At 36.0% G+C, this 21,776-nt stretch overlaps 1 protein-coding gene across 2 annotated transcripts in view; it reads left to right on the forward strand.

The window, feature by feature from the left end:
• LOC306876179 (dedicator of cytokinesis protein 9) overlaps window positions 1–21,776 on the forward strand; it is a 94,253-nt gene that overhangs the window by 46,279 nt on the left and 26,198 nt on the right. For both annotated transcript variants that reach the window (XM_079427169.1, XM_079427170.1), the window contains exons 6-31: window positions 1,969–2,064; window positions 2,153–2,287; window positions 4,864–5,038; window positions 5,265–5,317; window positions 7,135–7,209; window positions 7,406–7,546; window positions 7,629–7,841; window positions 9,018–9,140; window positions 9,610–9,692; window positions 11,657–11,779; window positions 12,021–12,100; window positions 12,187–12,374; window positions 14,156–14,221; window positions 14,954–15,046; window positions 15,151–15,274; window positions 15,443–15,561; window positions 16,441–16,530; window positions 16,641–16,727; window positions 16,819–16,934; window positions 17,361–17,430; window positions 17,545–17,667; window positions 18,303–18,374; window positions 18,565–18,711; window positions 19,273–19,356; window positions 19,485–19,596; window positions 21,574–21,752. In XM_079427169.1, the coding sequence (XP_079283295.1) occupies window positions 1,969–2,064; window positions 2,153–2,287; window positions 4,864–5,038; window positions 5,265–5,317; window positions 7,135–7,209; window positions 7,406–7,546; window positions 7,629–7,841; window positions 9,018–9,140; window positions 9,610–9,692; window positions 11,657–11,779; window positions 12,021–12,100; window positions 12,187–12,374; window positions 14,156–14,221; window positions 14,954–15,046; window positions 15,151–15,274; window positions 15,443–15,561; window positions 16,441–16,530; window positions 16,641–16,727; window positions 16,819–16,934; window positions 17,361–17,430; window positions 17,545–17,667; window positions 18,303–18,374; window positions 18,565–18,711; window positions 19,273–19,356; window positions 19,485–19,596; window positions 21,574–21,752 (2,967 nt within the window). The remainder of the gene's footprint in view (window positions 1–1,968; window positions 2,065–2,152; window positions 2,288–4,863; window positions 5,039–5,264; window positions 5,318–7,134; window positions 7,210–7,405; window positions 7,547–7,628; window positions 7,842–9,017; window positions 9,141–9,609; window positions 9,693–11,656; window positions 11,780–12,020; window positions 12,101–12,186; window positions 12,375–14,155; window positions 14,222–14,953; window positions 15,047–15,150; window positions 15,275–15,442; window positions 15,562–16,440; window positions 16,531–16,640; window positions 16,728–16,818; window positions 16,935–17,360; window positions 17,431–17,544; window positions 17,668–18,302; window positions 18,375–18,564; window positions 18,712–19,272; window positions 19,357–19,484; window positions 19,597–21,573; window positions 21,753–21,776) is intronic.

Genomic DNA, 21,776 nt, shown 5'->3' on the forward strand with positions numbered 1-21,776 from the left:
TTGAGATTTTACATCGCAGCACATCAGAATTATTCAGGCTGTTTTCATGAATGTTACCAATTATTAGTGATGCTTGCTGATGTTACTGGTGCTCGTATTTAAACTAATGTGACCAAATCCTTAAGTATTAAATGATTTAAAAGTTTGCATGGATGATAAAAATCATGGTAAATAAAAAATCTCACAGATTTATATTGAAGGAAAGACCCAAGCAATATATAGAGAGAGGGTAGAGCAGTTCTTAAATTGAAAATGGCATTTAAACACAACTTCTAATCATGTATTTAAAGGCTTCTGTTGGATCATTAAATGTCAGTTTAGTTTTGCACAAGCAAACTCGGCTCACATTTTCCTCAGAAAATATTTTTTGACTGAAGTCTCTTGGCTAAAACAGCCTTCTGAGAATTCACAAGATTCTGGACTGTCCAAGACTGTAAAATCACTCTGACTGGGTTTTGATATCTACTGACTGGAAAGCTCAGATAGTGTGTGTTTGTTTAGAGGACTGAGCTCTATGAGGTCTATGAAGCATCCAGACTCCCTTCTGTCCACCCACACAATCACAGCACATTTCATCTGTTAAACGCTGTTGTGTGTGGTTTGTTTATGTCTGCAGAGTGTCAAGATGGTGATAAGGAGCGTTTAACTGGTGATTTCAGAGACAAACCGACCCATTGTACTAAAGTTTAACCTTCTATTGTTCTTGAAGGGTCTTTTAGGCCAATGCTCTCCTCATCTACACCTGCCTCAGATGCCTCTCACAAAAGACCAGTTTACACCAGCATGCTTGTCCAGGCTGATTGATGCTGGTCTAGCTGGTGGACCAGTATAGCAATATTGTCACCAGCAAAACTGCTAGTTTTTATAATAAATTTGCCTCATCAAGTCTTGCTGGTTAAGCTTGTTAAAACGCCTGTTGAAATGACCAACCGACAAAGCACAACATATGCTATCCTGTCCTTGCCAGCATGAGTGCATAGTAATGCATCTTTTCTCAAAAATTGTGAATTTTGTTTCTTAGAAAGACATACCAACAAGTCAAATCGTAAATGCCAGAATGTCAAATAAATAATTTGGCAATTTCTATAAATTTGTACAATTTCATTTGTAAATTTTTGCATATGTACATTTTTGCATATGTACATAATTTGCTCACGCCCTAGTGAGGGTATGGTATAAGCGTTTTCCTTTAAAGAAATCCTATGTTTTTAAACAAAATAAATAATATGACTTGTGCAAAATTGGCAACTAGTAAAATCTAGCTCGTATAGCAGGCACTTATACAGATCTGGAAATATAACAAATATCATGTCTGGTCTCTCTGGGAACCAGGTGAACCAACATTTTTGAGGTTTTTATTCTTTATAATGACTTTTTCACATTTAAGAATAATAGTTAAGTCATCAAAACTATGAAACGCAATAAAAGGAAGTATGAAAATTAAATTAAACACAACCAGATTCTCTTATATTTGAGCTTCTTTTGTCTCAATTCCAAATCTGCGCACTCTGAACATTTACAAAACCAATGTCATGAGGTGCATCCTGGGATGATTTTTTATTAGAAAAGAGTGACTATTTGTCAAGTTATGGAAATATAATTCATCATTGTGATCACAAAACTCCAGAGGGATTAGGTGAAGTAAAATGGAGTCATGAAGACCTCGGCTACATGTTTCTTCTGTTACACATTTTAGGGGAGCGCTGATTCATACTGATGAGCATTGTGTACTTTGCAGGTGTTTAGATACAATACTGATGTTCATGTAAGTGTCCAGCGACAGGAATGGTGTTATCAGAGGTTCTGTTGAATCAGGTTTATCTGAGGTTCTGTTCAGTTGTGGAGTCTGGATTCTGTTCTTTCTCCCTTACTTGCTTGACTCCCACTTTGTTCAACTGCTGGATCAAACAGACAAACCTTGGACTGTCATCACAAAACTATTTCTTGTTTCTGTGTGTGTGTGTAAAGGACACGGCCTCTCTGGGCTCCCAGAAGGGTGGTCTCATCAAACAGGGCTGGCTACATAAGGGCAACATGAACAGTGCCATCAGCGTCACCATGAGGGTGAGACTCTTCATTCCTGAGGAGATGTTATGTCTATGCACATGTTTGTTGTTCATGTCTCATTTACACTCTTCTTTTTTCCACGCAGTCATTCAAAAGAAGGTATTTCCACCTGACACAGCTGGGCGATGGGTCGTATAATCTCAATTTCTACAAGGATGAGAAGATCAACAAAGAGCCCAAAGGAACCATCTTCCTGGACTCCTGTATGGGAGTGGTGCAGGTGTGCAGACAAGCTGTAATGTTCACAACACAAACCTCTCTCTATCTTGTACAGAAATCGTCACGGTATTGATTCACATTTCAATAGAAATGACATTTAAGTATATTTTAGTTGACTATAAATGCTTGTCAGTACATTCACTTTAACCATATTCCAATAGACAATAGCAGTTATGAAATTGCATATAAATATGTACTTAAGTGGGTCAAAAAACACTTAAGTTCAGCTGATTCTATTTAATATGAAGGTAAACTGTTACATTTTACATTACAAATACATTTTCACTAAATTGCAATTAGCATGCAGTTAAATGTCTGAAAACATTACATTCAGTGCACATTCAAGTATATTATTTCCATAAGTACTGAGCATGATGAGAAGGCAAAGAAAGCAGAGAGTGAAGGATGAAATGGCTCTCCTCCCTGTGTTTTGTTAATTGATAAGCATTCTCTGTGGGAGTGAATTTTTCACATGCACTCCCGAAATAAAGTGCTACACCCACGCCGGCCCCCTGAGCTATTTTTGTGTGGAATTTTCTGGAACCTGTGGCCGTAATCACTCATAGGTATGGTCAGCAAACCAGCGTCACACCCTACATACGTTGTTTTGTCATTATCTGTAATGAGTTGTGTCTGTTTAATTAGCCCTCTTCCTCTGACCTCTTGACACACCTCTCACCTCCTCATCCCCCGTCTGCCTCAACAGACCACTGGCCTTTTTTTTTACTGCAGTTATTAGAGTTAACTAAAGAAAAATCCATAAAAAACATAATCTGAAATAAAATAAATAGCGTTTCTGTCATTTTCAGTTTCTTGAGAGTAAAATAACTCAAATTAAAACTGAAATAAAAATGAATAAATTACAATAACTAATAAAAATAGCAAAACACAACAAAATTACTAAAACTTTAACAGAAATTAAATTAAAAACCTTTATAAGAATGAAAATTAATTAAAAAAAAAACTATGATAGTATTTCAGTGTTACTAAAATAACACTTCTGCAGACAGACAGACAGACAGAAACACAAATAGGAAAGGAAAGGTTTAGGAATTACAGCTCTTTAATATGTTCCTCCCCCTTTTACCATAAGTAAATGGACATATGTGAGCTATTTCTTCGTTATGTCTACATCAAGGGTGTACACACTTTTTTGTGTGGGGATCTACTTTTCAAATGAGAAACTCGACAAGATCTACCAACTGAAATATAAATAAATAGGCCTAATAAAATGCATTTAAAAAATAAATAAAACAGCTTGTTGGGACCAATGCATGTATCTTTATATTGCATTAATTAAATTTTTTTTAATTAAAAATATTGTTAAATTTTAACTTTACATTGAAAACAACCACAGAACAATAGATTAGGCTTCTGAAGCCAGGGTGTTTACTTTATTCTGATGACTTGGTATCGGACACTTTTGCATACTCTTGACAGATTAAAAGTAAAAACATCAGTGATCCTCACAAACTTCTCAAAATGAGCATCCGTTATAAATCAATCGCTGTACATACATTTTGACCACTATGTGAATATATGGGACTGTGTTCAGAAATATGACAGAAATATATATATATAACAGAAATATGTAATAGTGATCAGTGCACAGAGAGTGCACATTCGTTTGTGGATCAATAACAACAAGCCAATAGCAAGACATGCATTTCACTCGCTGAAGACAAACTAAAGGCAGAAAGACCCACAAACTAATAACTGAAGCCAGCTGCAGTAAAGGCCTGGCAAAGCATCACAAAGGAGAAAACTCAGTCTCTGGTGAAGTCCATGAGTTCCAGGCTTAAGGCAGTCATTGTCTGTAAAGGATCTCAACAAAATATTAAAAATGAACATTTTATTTATTATATTTATTTGTCCAATTACATATGAGCCCCTGAAAATGGGGGGACTGTGTATAAAATGGTTGTAATTCCTAAGCTTTTTATGTTATATTTTGTTCAACCCCTTGAATTAAAACTTAAAGTCTGCACTTCAGTCTTATCTTGATTGTTTCATTTTAATTCTATTCTGGTGGCATACAGAGCCAAAATGCATCCTTTTATATATTTTAGTAGCACTCTTAACATGCGTAACAGTAAAGTAGTGACTGGTTTTGATCTGATCTCAGTGCATTCTGTGTGGCTAAAATACACAGCTCTGCCAGCTGAGCAAGCAGCTGTGAGGAGCATCACAGGAGAAATCCCCGACTGCTGAGGGGTCAAAAGTTGGATTCCCGCATTTTTCTCTGGTTGTCTTTGCCTGACCAGATGCTCTTGCTCTTATGTTTTTAAACCCATCCCTTTAAAGACACTTAACCCCTCTGTAAGAACTGCCCTGGGCAGGGTTGGGAATCTGTCGTCCTCCGTATGGAAATCATCTCACTTATTTCCCAGGCTACTGGGAAGGTTCTACAACATTACATGACTGAAGTTGTAAATACTTTTTGAAGTTGTAAATGTAAAATCTGAATCTTGCTGATGTGGCATATATGATACACCTTAAAAGTCATCTACTAGAGAAGTTTGTGGCGGTTTTTACTGTGGTAAAAAGTTCATTTTGAACTTTTTTTTGTATGTGCAGAACAATCGTGTGCGGAGGTTTGCGTTTGAGCTGAAGATGCAAGATAAGAGTGGCTATGTTCTGGCCGCTGACTCCGAGAGCGAGATGGACGACTGGATCAGTACCCTCAACAGAATCCTCAACAGCAGTTTTGAGCTCGCCATGCAGGACAAGAGAAACGGAGACTTACATGATGGTGTGTGTGTGTGTGTGTGTGTAGATTATCAAGAACCCTTAGTCATCTGTTCATTTTAGACACATTTAGATGCACATTCCTGAAGCAAACACACACAAACCACACTAACCTCCACACATGGGAGTGACTGTATACACAATGACAAAGAGACATGACTGTGTCCCTCAGAGAGTTACTGTGGTTACTGTGCGGTGTAATGACTTTCTTCTGTCCGTCTCTGTTGTAGATGATGAACAGGCGAAAAGTGATCACTCCTCTAGCAGTATGGACAGTTTTCAGGTAGGTCACACTTATCCAAAAACAGCGTTGACCCCCTCGAGTGTGAGAGAAACTCAAATCTGACTGAACACAGAAACACCACACTACTGCTGAGTTTGAGGGGGATTTTTTTGTGTACAGTTGGGCTGTAGCTAGACTTTTGACTGTCATTTTAAAGTCTGGTCCACTTGACAGCTTATTCTGGCCAAGAACCACCCACTGAGACTGGAAGGGCTGTTTGATAGACTTAATTTGACATTAAGGGATGGCAAACTGAAAATCTTGAAGTAAAGCAGAATATAAAGGTGTGCAAGAGGAAATCGTGCTTACTTGTTACTAAGGCTTTCAGAACGACTGTGAATATCTTGTGAAGTTTCAATGCTATGAGCACCAACAACTTTGTCCATTTCAGCAACTAGTTCTAAAGGCTAAAAGTGCGGTCACATTTATCATGTGAAATTTTACAGGCGAATTCCATTCACTTCAGGAGCAATATGTGTTGAGTTTCGAGGAAATTGAATTTCGCTTGGGGGTGAAAAAGTTCCCCATGTAGATTTTGCTCATTTTCAAATTGACGAACACTGAACAGAAAGCTGCTTGGTTTGAAAGTGACTTCTGTGTGAGCTGTGCTTTGTACATCACTACTTAATGGCTATATTTCACTAAAAAATGCCAACAGTCAACAGAAGTCAATATTAAATTAAGCAGCTTTCAGTTGGTTAACATGCCGAATTCACGTGACCAACTGAAACTTGAAATCTGCACTGAGGAAATCATTCTTCCTCACACAAAATTCCCAAATGTGTGGATACCTTTTAAAGAATTTGCCAGTAAAAATTCACCCTACTGCGATACATGTCCGCTCATTTAAGTCGATACCTATATTTATTTATTGCTTTATCATCGAATACACATTGTTTCTTAGTGATAAACAATAAAATATCAGTATTGATCCAGCTGTTCCTTAATGAAACAAATAGAGGTGTCATTATTCCACTCCATTTAGTTCAGTGTTGATTTGATTTAGATCAGTAACAGTGTGAATGTTGCAAAGTTCATTAGTTATGAAGCGAACTCAGTTCAACTACAAAGCAGTCTTAGAGCTTATATAGTGTCATTATTCAGCACATATCTGTTCAGTGTTGATTCAGTTTAGTTCAATAATTTTGAAAAGTTAATTAAATCATGATATGAGCTTAATTCAGCTATAAGCAGCTCTACAGAAGAACACTGTCGTTATAAAGCACAAGTCAGTTCAGTGTTGATTAAGTTCAGTTTAATAACGGTGTCAATGTTGCAGATTTCATCAGTTGTGAAATTAATTTAATTGAGTGATAAAACCGCTCTACAGAAGTAGTGTCATTATCAGCACAATTTAGTTTTGTTCTCATCCAATAGTGAGTGCTGTCATATCAATAATATTGCTATATATTAAGAGTCTTTAAAACCCCAACTGAGCAAACCAAATGCGACAAGAAAGAAACCCAAACTCCATTAGGTGATAGTAATGGAGAAAAAAACCTTGAGAAATCAGGCTCAGACCTTTACAATCATTTTGTTGGCATACAATGTTTATACTATCCAAATAATGCTTTAATGTGTGATCTCCCAGAAAATAGTTTTGCTCCAGATTGTACAGTCATCATCAAACACAACTAAGAGAATATAGCATGTAAATGCACATATGAAAATATAGAACAGTGAACATTTGTTCTACTAGTTTACCATATGGATGTGCTATGATAACTGTATTTGGTTTTGTTAATCTGGAGCTGGGAGTGAATTACACTGAATCAAAAAAAGTTTTTGACTGATATCTCTCCTGCTCTGTTCTCCAGAGTGCCAGAGACATCGAGAGCAAGATGAGAAATGAGACACGGCTAAAACTCTTTACACTGGACCCAGACTTACAGGTACAGCAAATCAGCATCTTAGAATGAATTCTGAAGGATCATGTGACACTGAAGACTGGAGTAATGATGCTGAAAATTCAGTTTTGCATCACAGGAATAGACTGTTTTTTACAAAACTTTTCCTGACCGCAAACTTTTGAACGGTAGTGTATAAAAATATGTCGATAGATGAATCTCATGAACTCATCCTCCACAGAAACTGGATTTCTCCGGGATCGAGCCAGATGTGAAGCCCTTTGAGGAAAAGTTTGGGAAGCGAATCTTGGTGAACTGTAACGACCTATCCTTCAACCTGCAGAGCTGTGTGGCGGAAAATGAAGAGGGGCCAACCACTAACGTACTTTACCTTACTAACTATAGTTTCCAGCCATTTCCATCACAGTAAACCAGCTTCTGAGAGTTTCTGGTTTGCATTACAGGTCGAGCCCTTCTTTGTCTCTCTGTCGTTGTTTGATATTCAAAGTGGACGCAAAATCTCCTCAGACTTCCATGTGGATATGAACCATCCGTCTGTGAAAGTGCTGCTGCCCCCGTCAGGAGCTCACAACAGCACCGCAGTGCCAGACAGTCCACAAGCAGCTCAACCGACAGCCAACAGCTTGACAGAGAGCGCCATTCAGTTTCCACGACAGGTGAGAACACACAGAACAAGAGATCCAATCTCTGTTAACAGCAACTCTGACCTGCTATTGATAAACACACAAAATCATTTTGGTTCATCCATCAAATGAAAGCCATTTACAGTATTACAGGCACAGACAAGGTTTAAAATATTCAATTTTCACAAAAGTGTAACCTTAACTTATAATGAATTGTTTTCCACTTTTTTTAACATTGGTTCTGATCATAATGACCAAAAACCATTTATTTTTAGGATTCTAGCCCTTTAAATGCCACATTGTTTTTTTTTTTTATGGAAAAACACAAAATGTCACACATTTTCCAAATACTAAAATGCTGAATTTTTTTTTTTTTTTATTAATTTTTTTTTTTATTATTATTATTATTTTTTTGTTGTTGTTGTTTACAGTCTTTGGATAAGTCAGTGATTAGAAACAATAATAATTTTAATACATTTATTATTTTTTGTGCAGTGTCAGACCTTTTGCCAATATGAAACCATCAGTTGAAAAATAGTATTAAAAAAAAATAATTTTGAAAATAGTACAAACCTTTCAAGCCTATTAATAAAGAATGTATATTTTTATGCTTAAATTGCACTGGAATTAAATGTTTTAATGTGGCCGTTTTGTTGTTAAGGTCCTGAGTGTAAGTCAGGTTTTTTGTACCTAGTGTAAAATATATTTATGAAGGGAAATGAGGGTGAAATATTAAAATTCTAATAAAAATACACATTTTTGGAAAATGTTGTGCTGTTTGCATTAACACAAACAAAGATAAAGACAAAAATGTCCCTAAGGATGCACCTGGGGTAATGTTTAACTCTCTTCTGCACAATAAGGCAGCATTTATTTGATTAAAAAATACAGTAAATACAGTAATTTGGTGAAATATTATTACAAAAATATTTAAAATAACATTTCTATTTTAATACATTATAAAATGTAATTTATGCCGTCAGAAATCTTCTAATATGCTTATTTGCTGCTCAATAAACATTTCTTATTATCCATTACATTTCTGTAGAAACCATGTTGCTTTTTGATCAATTTAATGCATCATTGCTAAATAAAAGCATTTCATTTAAAAAAATATTACTGGCCCCAAACACTTGTGTACATTAAACATTACAATCCTTGTTTGTGAAAATCTTTTACATTCATTTTTCTAATCATTTCTGTCTCTAGGGAGTGTTTTCGGTGACCTGTCCGCACCCTGACATCTTCTTGGTCGCTCGGATAGAAAAGGTCTTACAGGGTGGAATAGCACATTGTGCCGAGCCTTATATGAAGAACTCAGACTCTGCTAAGGTACCGCTGTGTGTGTGATATCACTTTTAGACCTCTGGAAAAAGCCAAAAAATGTGGATAAAACCAGATGTTGGCGAGTGTTTTTTTTTATTTAAAGCTCTCAGATTTCTGGATCAGATACTCCGATATGCTAGCCCTTCTCTGCCTAGAGACCTGTCATGCTCTTTCCATTCTGGGTGTGTTAGAGTAATATAATTCAGATACAAATAATGTGACACTGCCATTTGAAATGACATGCTTTGCAAACCTAATTACATTTACATTTATGCATTTAGCAGACGCTTTTATCCAAAGCGACTTGCATTGCATTCAAGTTACAGTTTTTACATTTTATCAGCTCTTGCTTTCCCTGGGAATCGAACCCATGACCTTGGCGTTGTTAGCACCATGCTCTACTATTTGAGCTACAGGAAAGCTACAAAGCTGCATTTCTTTAAAAGTGCTGTTCTTTTCTTTCCCCTCTCCTCAGGCTGCTCAGAAGGTTTTAAAGAACGCTAAGATGGCCTGCAGCCGGCTGGGTCAGTACAGAATGCCGTTTGCATGGGCCACTAGGTGAGACACACTGACTTTTTATTAGAATAAGCTCTTGAAAGTCACACACAGATGGTGGAAGTCACTTATTCTGGTGTGAGATTGTGGAGGATGCGGCAGACTATGTGCAACTGAACAGTATCACTGTACCACTGTGGAAACTCACTTACTGAACTACACTGTGCGTCTGGATAAGTGCCACTTTTAACAACAAAATTGTTAATAAGAGTCATATTTTAAACCAAAATCTAAAGAAATAAGAAATTATATTTTGCATGAAGAAATTATTAATCTATTTTTTAAGGCCATTATGATTTTTTTTTTACATTGTAACATAATAAGACTACTGCAATACATTACTTAAATTGCTTAAATTCTAAAGTATAATTTGTAAATGTACAATGTGGTAGTATTTATTGTACTGAATTTAGTTAATTAATAATAATAATAATAGTAATAATAATGCAAGTATTTTTTTAAAGGGGTCATCAGTTGCAACATGCACTTTTACAAGTTGTTTGATCTGAAATGTGTGTTGGCAGTGTGTGTACACAACCACCCTATAAAGTGCTAAAGTGCTTTTTTTTGTTTTTTTATCTCGTTAAATCATTTCCCCTTCCTCATATAAAGCTGATCTCAGATGCCTGTCTGTGTGACATCACACAGACCCAGGCCCCTCCCACAATAGTTGATTGACACGGACGTTTTACCTTAGACCCGCCCTGAGTGAGCTGTGATAGGTCCACCATTGTTTCACCGCTGGAGCAGATGTAGACAAGAATGACTCCTAAGCGATTTAGGTGTTTTGTTGTTGGATGTAATAATGAACATATCAGTCGCCATTTACTCCCGACATCTGAGCTGCTGAAGACACAGTGGAGTATGTTTGTTTGTGAAGGGAATGCCACCCCAATCTACCTAAATGTGTCTATGTTTGCGCGAATCATTTGTGATCCAGCCTCACCTACAGAAGAAGTGAGTATAAGGTTCTTTTATGAATCTTTGCAAATCGCTTTTCCTAATATGTGCTAGTTAGCAAGTTTCAGGATGAATGCGGCTAAAGTTTACCGTCTCTCAGAGAGCGGCTCGGAAGAGAGGGACAGGGCGAGCAGAGCTCATTTGCATTTAAAGCGGCATGCAACAATACGGCTTGCTTTGAAAAGAGCTGTTTTTGACAAGGAAAAAGGGTGTTGTTTTACACTACTATTGAGAAATTGTAACCAAAATATTTTATAGACTTTTAAGACCCTGAAGAATCATATCAGCTTGTGTAAAATGGGCATCTGATGACCCCTTTAATTGTCATAAAAATGTAACAATGCTTAAAATAGGCTTTATTGCTAAATACATTTTCCTATTTTTCTTTTAATTTGGAGAAGAAATACAGTGTGATGTGACCTTTTTTTGTAAGATTCACATGGTTTAATGCTCTTCTCCATCATTTGATTATAATTTGTACATACAAAAGGTACATAAACATCTAGTTTACCACCTGCTTTCTGTGGACCATAATAATGCGTTGAAATTGCATTAATTGGAGCAGGTCAATATAGTGAAACACATTATATATTGAGGTTTATTTGCATGGAAAAGTGTCACATTTGCATGCTTTACCAGTGCATATAGAGACTGGTTGAGTTGGATTGTGGATAGTGATGAAAATATCCCTGAAACATCTAAAAGCTCAAAAATATACAATGACTTCCAGCCTGAGTGTGTGAGACTTCAGTTTTAATGTAAAAGCAACAAAAGTAGAATCAATAATGTTCAGGCAAATAATTGCTCAACTGTTTTTGTTCCTGTTTTGTTCTGGTAAAGGGTGTTGGTTGTAGTTTTTAAGCCGTACCATTAAGTTTATCTTTCCAATAGGATGTTACAGATGAGTTGGGCAGGATGTGTGTGTCTGTGTGTGCTGTTATCTCTTTCACCCAAGTGGAAAAATGGCATAATACAGCAGCAGGATGAGCTTTGTGTCTGTTTCTCAGGCCGCTGTTTAAGGATGCCTCTGGGACGTTGGACAAGAGCGCTCGATTCTCGGCTCTCTACCGGCAAGACAGCAACAAGCTCTCCAATGAGGACATGTTCAGACTGCTCGCAGACTTCAGGAAGTCAGTTCTACAGTCATACGCTCCAATAATAACACTCTTGTAGTGTTTCAGGTGTTTAGTGTTTGCATGACCTGCAGAATGATGTTGTACACACTCTTGTTCAGCTCACTAGAAAAATGGTATTGTTTTTCTCTCTTCTGTCAGGGGTGTTGATATTTTAGAAACAGAATAGCCTCTCTTCGTCTCCGTCAGGCGCTCACGCTTATTTATTTTCCCTCCTCCGTGCTTTCTCTTCTCTCAGGCCAGAAAAGATGGCCAAGTTGCCTGTGATTCTGGGTAATTTGGATGTTACGGTCGACAACGTTGCACCAGATCTCACTAGTAAGGCTTTCATACGCTTTTCTAAATGTCTCTCAGGTCGCCTACCTGCTACTTCTCACTGATTGGTTGCTGTCTTGTGTGTGCAGATTGTGTCACGCCCTCCTATCTTCCTCTTCGTCAGACCGAAGTCGCAGATTGGAGCAGGATGGTGTTTGAGGTGGAGGAGTTTGTGCCGTCTATCGCTAAATGCTCTCAGCCTTTCACAATTTACAACAATCACCTGTATGTGTATCCACGACATCTCAAATACGACAGCCAGAAAAGCTTCACCAAGGTAAAAACCATGCTAAATTACTCAACTCACTGCCCAGACTTCCTTTTCTGTAGCGCAGGGGTGCCAGACTCCGTGAGAGCCGCAGTCCTATTGAGTTTATGTTGCGTTTCATTTACCTCAGAAGTCAGATATCAGAGCTGGGAATGATTTAACACCTGAGTCAAGGTGAAACCGTGATGGACGCCTCCATTGTTAGCAATGCCAATACTGCAAAAAATGATTTTCTTGCTTAGTATTTTTTGTCTTCTTTTCTAATTTAAATATCTAAACATTCTTGAATCAAGATGCATTTACTTGACAAATAAAATGACTTAAGATATTATGTTTTCTAAAAACAAATTATCTAAATGTAGTTCATTTTTGTTTAAAACCAGTAAAGATATCTGCCAGTGGGGTAAGAAAAATATTCTTAATTCAAAGGCTTAACAAGATTATTTTTCTTGCCCCATTGGCAGATATTTTAGCTTGCTTTAAGCAAAAACTAACAATTGTTTTTTGTTTTTTTTCAGAAAATATTATTTAAAATATTTTAAGTCATTTTACTTATAAAATCAATGCATCTTGATTCAATATTTTTATACTAGAAAACTAAAAGAAAATACTAAGTATCGATAAAATCATATAAAAAACTGTATTTTGCACAGATAATGACGAATTATCATGCGTACTGATTGCAGTTGGATAGTACTTTGTGCACCACTGAGTTTACTGAGACGCAGACAAACAGTAGTGTTAAACAATGTATTGCAACTGTTTTATGAATGTTGACATGCTGAGTAGCCTTTTGGGATTCTGAACTCAGAGTTTCCAAGTCAGAACTCTGACTTGAGGAAACGTTCCAGTTAAAAGTTCCTTTTGGGAAAAGGAATTTGTAACTTCTGAGTACAAAAATGGAACACTGCATTAGTTCCAACACACATAAAATAAGCCTAAAGGACATGATTAGCTGCATGCATTTAATTAAGGTTGTCACTCCAGGAGTTTGAGAACATTATGGGAAAAAATGCAGAAACTGATCTGAACAAACATTCTTCTCAATATTTAAACATATGCAGAGGCTTTAACAATTGTAATGAGACATTAGGGAAATCTGAAAAGTTACGGGACACTAGTGCTTTTCTGTTGCCATCAAACAACGAGAGAGAAGGAATTTGATGTACCTCAGGAATAAATTAGTCAAACAGTCACTGCCAAAAAACCTTAAGTATGCAATGGAGGGCTACATCCAAAACACTAATTTAGCTTAAATACAGGATGGGGAGACCAGCTTCAGCCGTTCATCCAGACAATGCGCTACAGCAGGGATTCCCAAACTATTGTGATCTCAAGTATTTACTTAAAGGCCCCTGAGATTTTAAGTAAATATAAAAAAAAATGTAACAATAATTTGACAATGCAATCACAGTTTACAGTTCTCTGCTGTTGGTTAATTGGTGTCATGACATGCAGGTAAACAACTAAAACATTTACACTTTTTTAACATGTTTAATTTTGATATTTATTTATATTTGTTATTTTAATTTAACATTTTTATGATTTGCATCTTTATTAGCTTTTCATCAACTCATGAATCACTGTAGTGTCATATAAATGTCCAAGAGACAACGTTTTACTAATAGATACTGCAAAATTCTGTTTAAAACTAGGACTTGTGTAGCAAAAGTATGTAGGATAAGTACAGTTGCTAAAGTAGGATTAGAAAGATCAGTATTTTTTTTAAGCAAGTGCTCAGTGAAGTGTTAGTTGAGTGTATTTCATGTTCATGTCTCTTGTGATTCCAGGCCAGAAATATCGCTCTGTGTCTTGAATTCAGAGATTCGGATGAAGAGGACGCTCTCCCACTGAAGGTAATGTCTCACACAAACACTCAATTCAGTGCTTGGAGTGATCTTACCACAGAACTGCATTTGTTTTATAAGATGACAGCAACAAGTCATATGTTGCCATATGACAGGTTCAGTATACAGTATATACTACCTCTCAAGAGTTTAAAGAGGTCTGTAAGATTTTTGAAAGAAATTAATACTTTTATTCAGCAAAGAATTATTAAATTGTTCAAGAGTGACAGCAAATACTTTTACATTGTTAGAAAACAAAACAAAACAAAACATTTTTAAATAAATCTTTATGAACTTCCTATTCATCAAAGAATCCCAAAAAAATAATGTACCTCAGTTTCCAAAAAATATTAAACGGCACAACTATTTTCAACATTTATAGCAAGAAATGTTTTTTGAGAAGCAAATCAGCATATTAGAATAATTTCTGAAGGATCATCTGACACTAAAGGCATTAAAGGAATAATGATGCTAAAAATTCAGCTTTGCGTCACAGGAATAGAGACTGTTTTTTTAAAAATTTTTCCAATACATTTCATAATTATTACATTATATATATATATATATATATATATATATATATATATATTTGTGTACACACACACACACACACATATATATATATATAAATTGTAATATTTCACAACATTGCTGTTTTTCCTGCATTTTTGATCAAATAAGGCCACCTTGTGTAGTTTGTGAAGGAGTGATCCTGTAGCTGTCTGCGCTCTGTTTTGTCAGTGTATTTACGGGCGTCCAGGAGGGCCTCTGTTCTGTAAGAAAGCATTTGCTCCTGTCTTACACCACCAGCAGAACCCAGAGTTTTATGAAGAGGTGAGACGTTTGCATCTGAGCTCTACATATTTACGTTTGTGTGTTCTTATGGTCAAACTGTTGTGTTGTCTGTGTGTTTGAACGCTTGTTTTTAACGTGTCCAGTTTAAGATAGAGTTGCCGGCTCAGCTGACGGACAGACATCATCTTCTGTTCACTCTCTATCACATCAGCTGTGACAGCAACAGCAAAGCCAGCACTAAGAGACGAGAACAGGTGGAGACACAAGGTGAGACACACACTCACATACGACCTTCTCCACTGAACTGAAAATACACAGTGAAAGAGTAAAAATAGAATCACTATTTAGATACATTATAACCCTGTTTCTTGCTAAGTACCATTCCACCCACTCATTCTGTTTCTGCGGTGTGTGTGTGTGTGTGTGTGTGTGTAGTGGGTTATGCGTGGCTCCCCTTGCTGAAGGATGGCAGAGTCATCATGAATGAACAGCAGGTGGCAGTGGCTGCAAACCTGCCATCAGGTTACCTGAGTTACCAGGACAACAGCAGCAAGGTGAGAGATTCTATTAATATATTAATCAAGTTTTTTTTTTTTGTTTTTTTTTTTATGTGTTATGTGTTGATTTTTTGTTTAGTTGTATTATTTTGTTTTGTTGTATTTTTTTGTTTAGCGTGTTGTCTTTGTGTGTGTTTTTTGTTGCTATGTCATGCTTTTTGTTTTATGTTTTTTGTTTGTGATGTTGTTTTTGTTTTGTTTTATGTTGATTTGTTTTTTATTGTTATATTGTGGTGTTTTATTTTTGTTGCTTTTTGTTTTGTTGTATCGCTTTGTGTTTTTGTATTTTTGTGTTTTTGTAGTTGTGTTTTGTTTTGTTGCATTGTGTTATTTTTGTATTTTGTCACGTTTTGTTGTATTCAGTTGAGTCGAGACGTATTGGGTTAAGTTGTTAAGAGGTGAATTAGAAATGTGTTAAAAAATTCACCATTGAATACTAGCACAAGCCTTTGCTGGGCCCTGGGCTAAAGCAGCTTTGGGCCCCTCCCTACCCCCCTGATCCAATCAACACCCAACCCTATACCAACCATACCAATCCTATTTTTAATGCAAAAAAGGATTGTTTCGGGGGCCCCCTAGTGTTAGGGGTCCTGTACTGCAGCCCATGTTGCCCATTAGGATAACGCAGCCCTGATTGAAGTAATCAGGCACATATGCTTGAAGTCTGAAATGTGCATAAATATTTAAATAATTTAATCAACACATAGTGTTGATTAAATAATTAATCAACACTATTCACAGTTGCCGAAATGTTCATTGACATGTCGGTTAATGGTCATGTGACCATCTTTTTTTAGTATGCGTTACATTTTGAAGGATAAAGGCCTTTTCAGATCCATGTTTCCTGTGCATTAATTAAGTGTGTGTGTGTTACAGCAGCACACTGGTCAAGAGGTGAAGTGGGTGGATGGTGGGAGGCCGCTGCTCAAAGTCACCACACAGCTGGTGTCCACTGTATACACACAGGTATGAAGTGTCCACCTGCACATCCCAGATCAGAATTTTTACATAGTAATCAGATCCAAAATGTGATATGAAGCATTAATGCTTATTTTTTCACTGTTCTTTCTCATCAGGATCAACATCTGCATAACTTCTTTCATCACTGCCACAGTATTGAATCCACAGGCCAGTCAGGAGGAGAACTTATCAAATACCTGAAGGTACTTGTTTGTCTTTCCTGAGGACGTTTGAGCTCTAGAGGCCACCCATCTCATCCTGAGATCACAAATCTGTGTCGCTTGTCCTCTGTAGAGTCTGCATGCCATGGAGGCTCATGTGATGGTGAAGTTCCTCCCCACCATTCTGAACCAGCTGTTTCGTGTGCTCATCATCTCCAGTCAGGATGATGTTGCTGTGAACGTCACCAGGTTTGAGCTGAGCAGCTTTCACCTGCTGTAGTGTCTGTTACAGTGTTGTTTTAGTATGGTTAATACACTATTATATATTTTTTTATTAATACTTTGTATACATTTTTTTTATATATATTTTCAGTTTTCATAGTTTTATTTTTAGTAATTTTATGTGCTTTCTGTTTGTTTTTTTGTATATGTTATGTTTATAATACGCATAATGTTTTGATTATATAAATTTATTTCAGTTTTAGTTTTATTGTTTGTTTGTTTTTATGTACAGTTAGTAATTTTGTTGTTTCACCTTAAACATATTTTGTTTATTTGCCAAGACAACATTTCAAATTTTCGTTTAGTTTAAGTTTTTCCCATCTAATAATTTTATTTAATTTTATTTTTGTTTTGTACTAATTTTGTCTAACATTTTGTCTCTTCTTTCGACAGGGTGATGATTCATGTCGTGGCTCAGTGTCATGAAGAGGGTCTGGAGCATCACTTGCGTTCTTATGTAAAGGTAAGCTGCATCATGATACTTCACATCTTTGCCTTTGTGATGTAAAACAAATCATTTTGATTATAGCCCTGTGTAATCAACATTCTTGTTTTCTTGTGTTTTGTTTTTGAGTAGTACGTTTTGAAGGCTGAGACTAACTTAACCAATGGTAAAACTGTCCATGAGGAACTGGCAAAAGCCATGACCGCCATCCTGAAACCCTCGACTGACTTCCTCACCTGCAACAAACTACTGAAGGTACAACCAGCGAATCAGATTCAACATCCCTCACAATAAAGAAGTAGACAAGTTTGTTTTATGAACTAAACTTAAGTTCAAGTATATTTTTAAGTTTACATTATGTAGTAATTATACTAAAATCAGTGCACTAGTAGTATACTTTATAAGTGTACTATTTCAAAACTTTCTAGGTTTACTTCAAAACTTAGTGTAGCTGTGGTAATTTTGTGTACACAACTAGTTTACATCTAAGTTTTTCTTCCTATTGCAATTATACTGTGAACTATACTACAAGTGGTACTCTGTTTAATAGCTATGTACTTCTAGCTGTCTTTTAAGTTTATGAAAGTACACTATATAGTACAGTTTAATAGTTTTTATATTGAAAATATATCTGCTTTTGCAAAAAAATTATAACAATAATATAAAAACATACATTCAATAAAATTGTAAAATAAATCAATTTTGTAAGTTACCTGTATTTTGTTTATTTTATTTTTATGTTATTATTACTTAATAAAAACAACCCAACTGCAGTTTGATTGATATTATTTTGGAATGCATAATAAAAAAAAAACTTGATTTATGAAAATTAATAAAAACTTAGTTATCTGTTTTTGCAAATGAACTCTTCTTATATTCTCTTTCTCTAGTACTCCTGGTATTTCTTTGAGGTTTTAGTCAAGTGTATGGCTCAGTACCTGATTGAGACGGGCAAGACCAAGGTGAGGATGTGTAGCGTCACCGCATGTTCTTTTATGGCCGAACACCACTTGTGTTCTCACACTAAAATCTAGTTTATTTCTGAACTTCTTCATATGGTCATGTCTATAATCACAAAAAACAAAAATGGGATGTTATTTTCATGGCAGTTGTAAGATAAACCTGTGATTTGACCCCTGCCGTGTCCTTTAGGTGTCTAGGAACCAGCGTTTCTCAGCTCCATTCTATCACTCCGTGGAGACCTTAGTGACAATGCTGATGCCGCATATCACACAGAAATACAAAGACAACCTAGACGCAACACGAAACGCCAATCACAGCCTTGCTGTCTTCATCAAGGTGAGCCGAGCTGCTGGTCTCTTTTCATGTAATTCAATAAATTATAGCATAGTTTTTGTTTTTTTGTTTTTTACCTGGATTGAGATCTAGAAGTTAGAAATCAAGTACAATATTCCTTTTGGTTTGATTTTATTTGTACAATAGTTCAACAAAGCTATTTGTGATATATTCCAGCAAAACGTACTTCATCAATAGCAGCTTACTTCTGAATTTGGTTCACATCAACCACAAACCAAATTACACTTCTCACAAAAGCACTAAAGCGCTCAACAGTTCAGATTTCACAACCTTATAATAAAATGAACATGGATCTGCAATAACCCAGTAACCCTAAAATACCGTTTACAATCTCAGATTAACAAGTTGTACATTTTTTTTTAGTTTTAGTAATTTTATGTTCTTTTGTCATTTGTAATAATTTATGTTGTTATTACTATTTAGCTTCATTTTTTTTTAGTTTTGGTTTTAGTTACAAGTAACTACACTGGTTTAAAGACAAAAAAAGACACATCAGGTGTCTTGAAACAGTCAGTAAACTCAACCATTGTTTGTTTTCACCAGCGCTGTTTTACCTTCATGGACAGAGGGTTTGTCTTCAAGCAGATCAACAACTACATCAACTGCTTCATGCCCGGAGATACAAAAGTAATATGCTTCTGCTTTTATATCTCCATTTACACCCATATATGAGATTATAATTTTTCTTTTTTTATGTATACATTCCATCTTCTATAATTTCCCATGATGCAGTCTGATGCCTGCCTCTGTTTCAGACGCTGTATGAGTTTAAGTTTGAGTTTCTGAAGGTGGTCTGTAATCATGAGCACTATATTCCTCTCAATCTGCCCATGCCGTTCGGGAAGGGCCGAATCCAGCGCTTTCAAGGTAATCAGTCATTAAAGAGAAGAGCAGAAACACTTATAGTCAAAGACCTTGTTGAATATTAATTGAATGAGACTGAATCAAAGGCTTGAGTTTTTAACATAATTAGTATATTTTATTTTATGAAGGCTGCCTTCCTATAATCCAGTGGTTCTTTAAAATAAGACAGAACGAGCATTAAAATAAGCAACAACAACTACAAGGCACGACAAGGTTTAGTCCCAGACTAAAATGTAAGTCTGAGCTGTTTCAACTGAAAGAAACTTGCACCGACTGATCTTAAAATATATTAGTGCCTTTGTTTTGTCTCAAGATTCACACCAGTAATGTTTTCTCTAAGGCACATTTATAAAAAATTACTTAAATGTCCTAATTGAACTATGGCCTAATCCTGGCTTAGTCTAAGCCCCGTCTGTGAAACCAGGCCAAGATTTGTTATTTACATTTTGTTTCCAAGGTCTTGAAAACCCTGAATATGTGCTATATAATATTAAACTAGACTAGACAGTATATCACATATTGTCTGGTTTCTATACCTGGAAATCTAATACAAATGATTAAAATCTTATATTTTATTTGGGACCTTTGAGTCAAAAAAAGTTGAGAACCACTGCTCTAATATAGACTACAGTTAAAATACTATTTAAACATTTTTAGATTTATATTAATCGATTAAAGTTTCCAAAAAGTAGTCTAAAGTTCGACTGCATATTCCAAGACTGAAATTTAGTCACTTTCAGTTAAAACATTTATAAGTGTGAAAAACAATTTAACTGATGTTTATTTTTTATGCACATGCTCTAAATCAGGGGTCTCCAACTAAAATAGTTTGAGGTCCAGTAATGAACTCTCCTCACCAGCCGAGGTCCGGACAATTATATAGCCTACCTAAAAACATGAATTGATGGTTTTTGCCAGACTGTGGTGTCTGCAGGATATTTAAGCTTAAATTTAAGACTTTTAAAGACCTTTTTAAGACCTACACAAATAAAAATGACTGTAAAAAGCATGATTTAGAGATACAGGTTTTCACAAAAACAAAAAGTTTTATAGAATTATAAACTTGAAAATTGAGTCAGAAGTATTAATTATTATATTAATTTAAACAATTATTAACAATCATTATATTAATTAAATATCATGTAAATATATTTTACTATCTTAATGCTGCAGTCGGTAACTTTTTTTGTGTTCAAAATTTACAAACTTTTTATAATAAGCAGACTGCAGCTTTAATTGCTTACCTTTTTATAATACATTATCTTCTTGTCGATCCACCAGTTCGCATTTACAACTCTTCGTGTTTTCTGCATAAAAACATGGGTTGATTTCAATGGTCAATGCAAAGGTCTGAACAAAAACAGCAGATGGGCTGACTGTAAATGCACATTTATTCTCTGCCAGCAGGTGGCGGTTTAGGAACAGCAGAAATAAAGTGGTTTCTCCTGTAATGACAGTACACAAAGCAGCTCTCATATTTATTCAATGAAATCATAGCCTTTAAAAGTTGAATCGCAATTCTTGTCTTTCCATCCCCAAATTTAAGACCTCCTTAAATCATAAAACATTCTTGTACCATTTAAGACTTTTTAGGACACGTCACGTCAGTGTTCCTAATTTTTGAGAATGCCATTGTCTTTGCGCCACTCTCTTCTATCTTCACTGCACACACTACTGCACCCAAACTGCTCTACTGGGCTGACCTTGATGTGCTTGATATAAATTTGATTCTATTAGAAATTAGCGTTTCGCATTTATTTATTTCATTATGTCAAAAGTCTTCACAGATTTGGACTGGAGTCCGCCTGTTGGCGACCCTTGCTCTAAATGATGACAGAAGTTGTATTTTTTGGTGGGCTATTCCGATATAATTCCTGTTTCTATAGCTATAAAGCCTGTTGTTTCCATTCCTATAGTTCAGGAATGATGTTTTGTATTTTCGGTTCTGAACTCACATCCTTCTCTCTGTGTCTCTGTCAGATCTTCAGCTGGACTACTCTTTAACTGAAGATTTCTGTAAGAATCACTTTCTGGTGGGGCTGTTGCTAAGGGAGGTGGGCGGAGCTGTGCAGGAGTTCAGAGACCTCCGTCAGATCGCTGTACAGGTGCTGAAGAACCTGATGATCAAACATGCCTTTGACGATCGTTACTCCTCCAAGGTGAATGAGCACCGAAGTGTGTCA

The sequence above is a fragment of the Barbus barbus genome (genome assembly GCF_936440315.1).
Source record: "Barbus barbus genome assembly, chromosome: 10".
In the NCBI taxonomy this organism is placed as follows: Eukaryota; Metazoa; Chordata; class Actinopteri; order Cypriniformes; family Cyprinidae; genus Barbus; species Barbus barbus.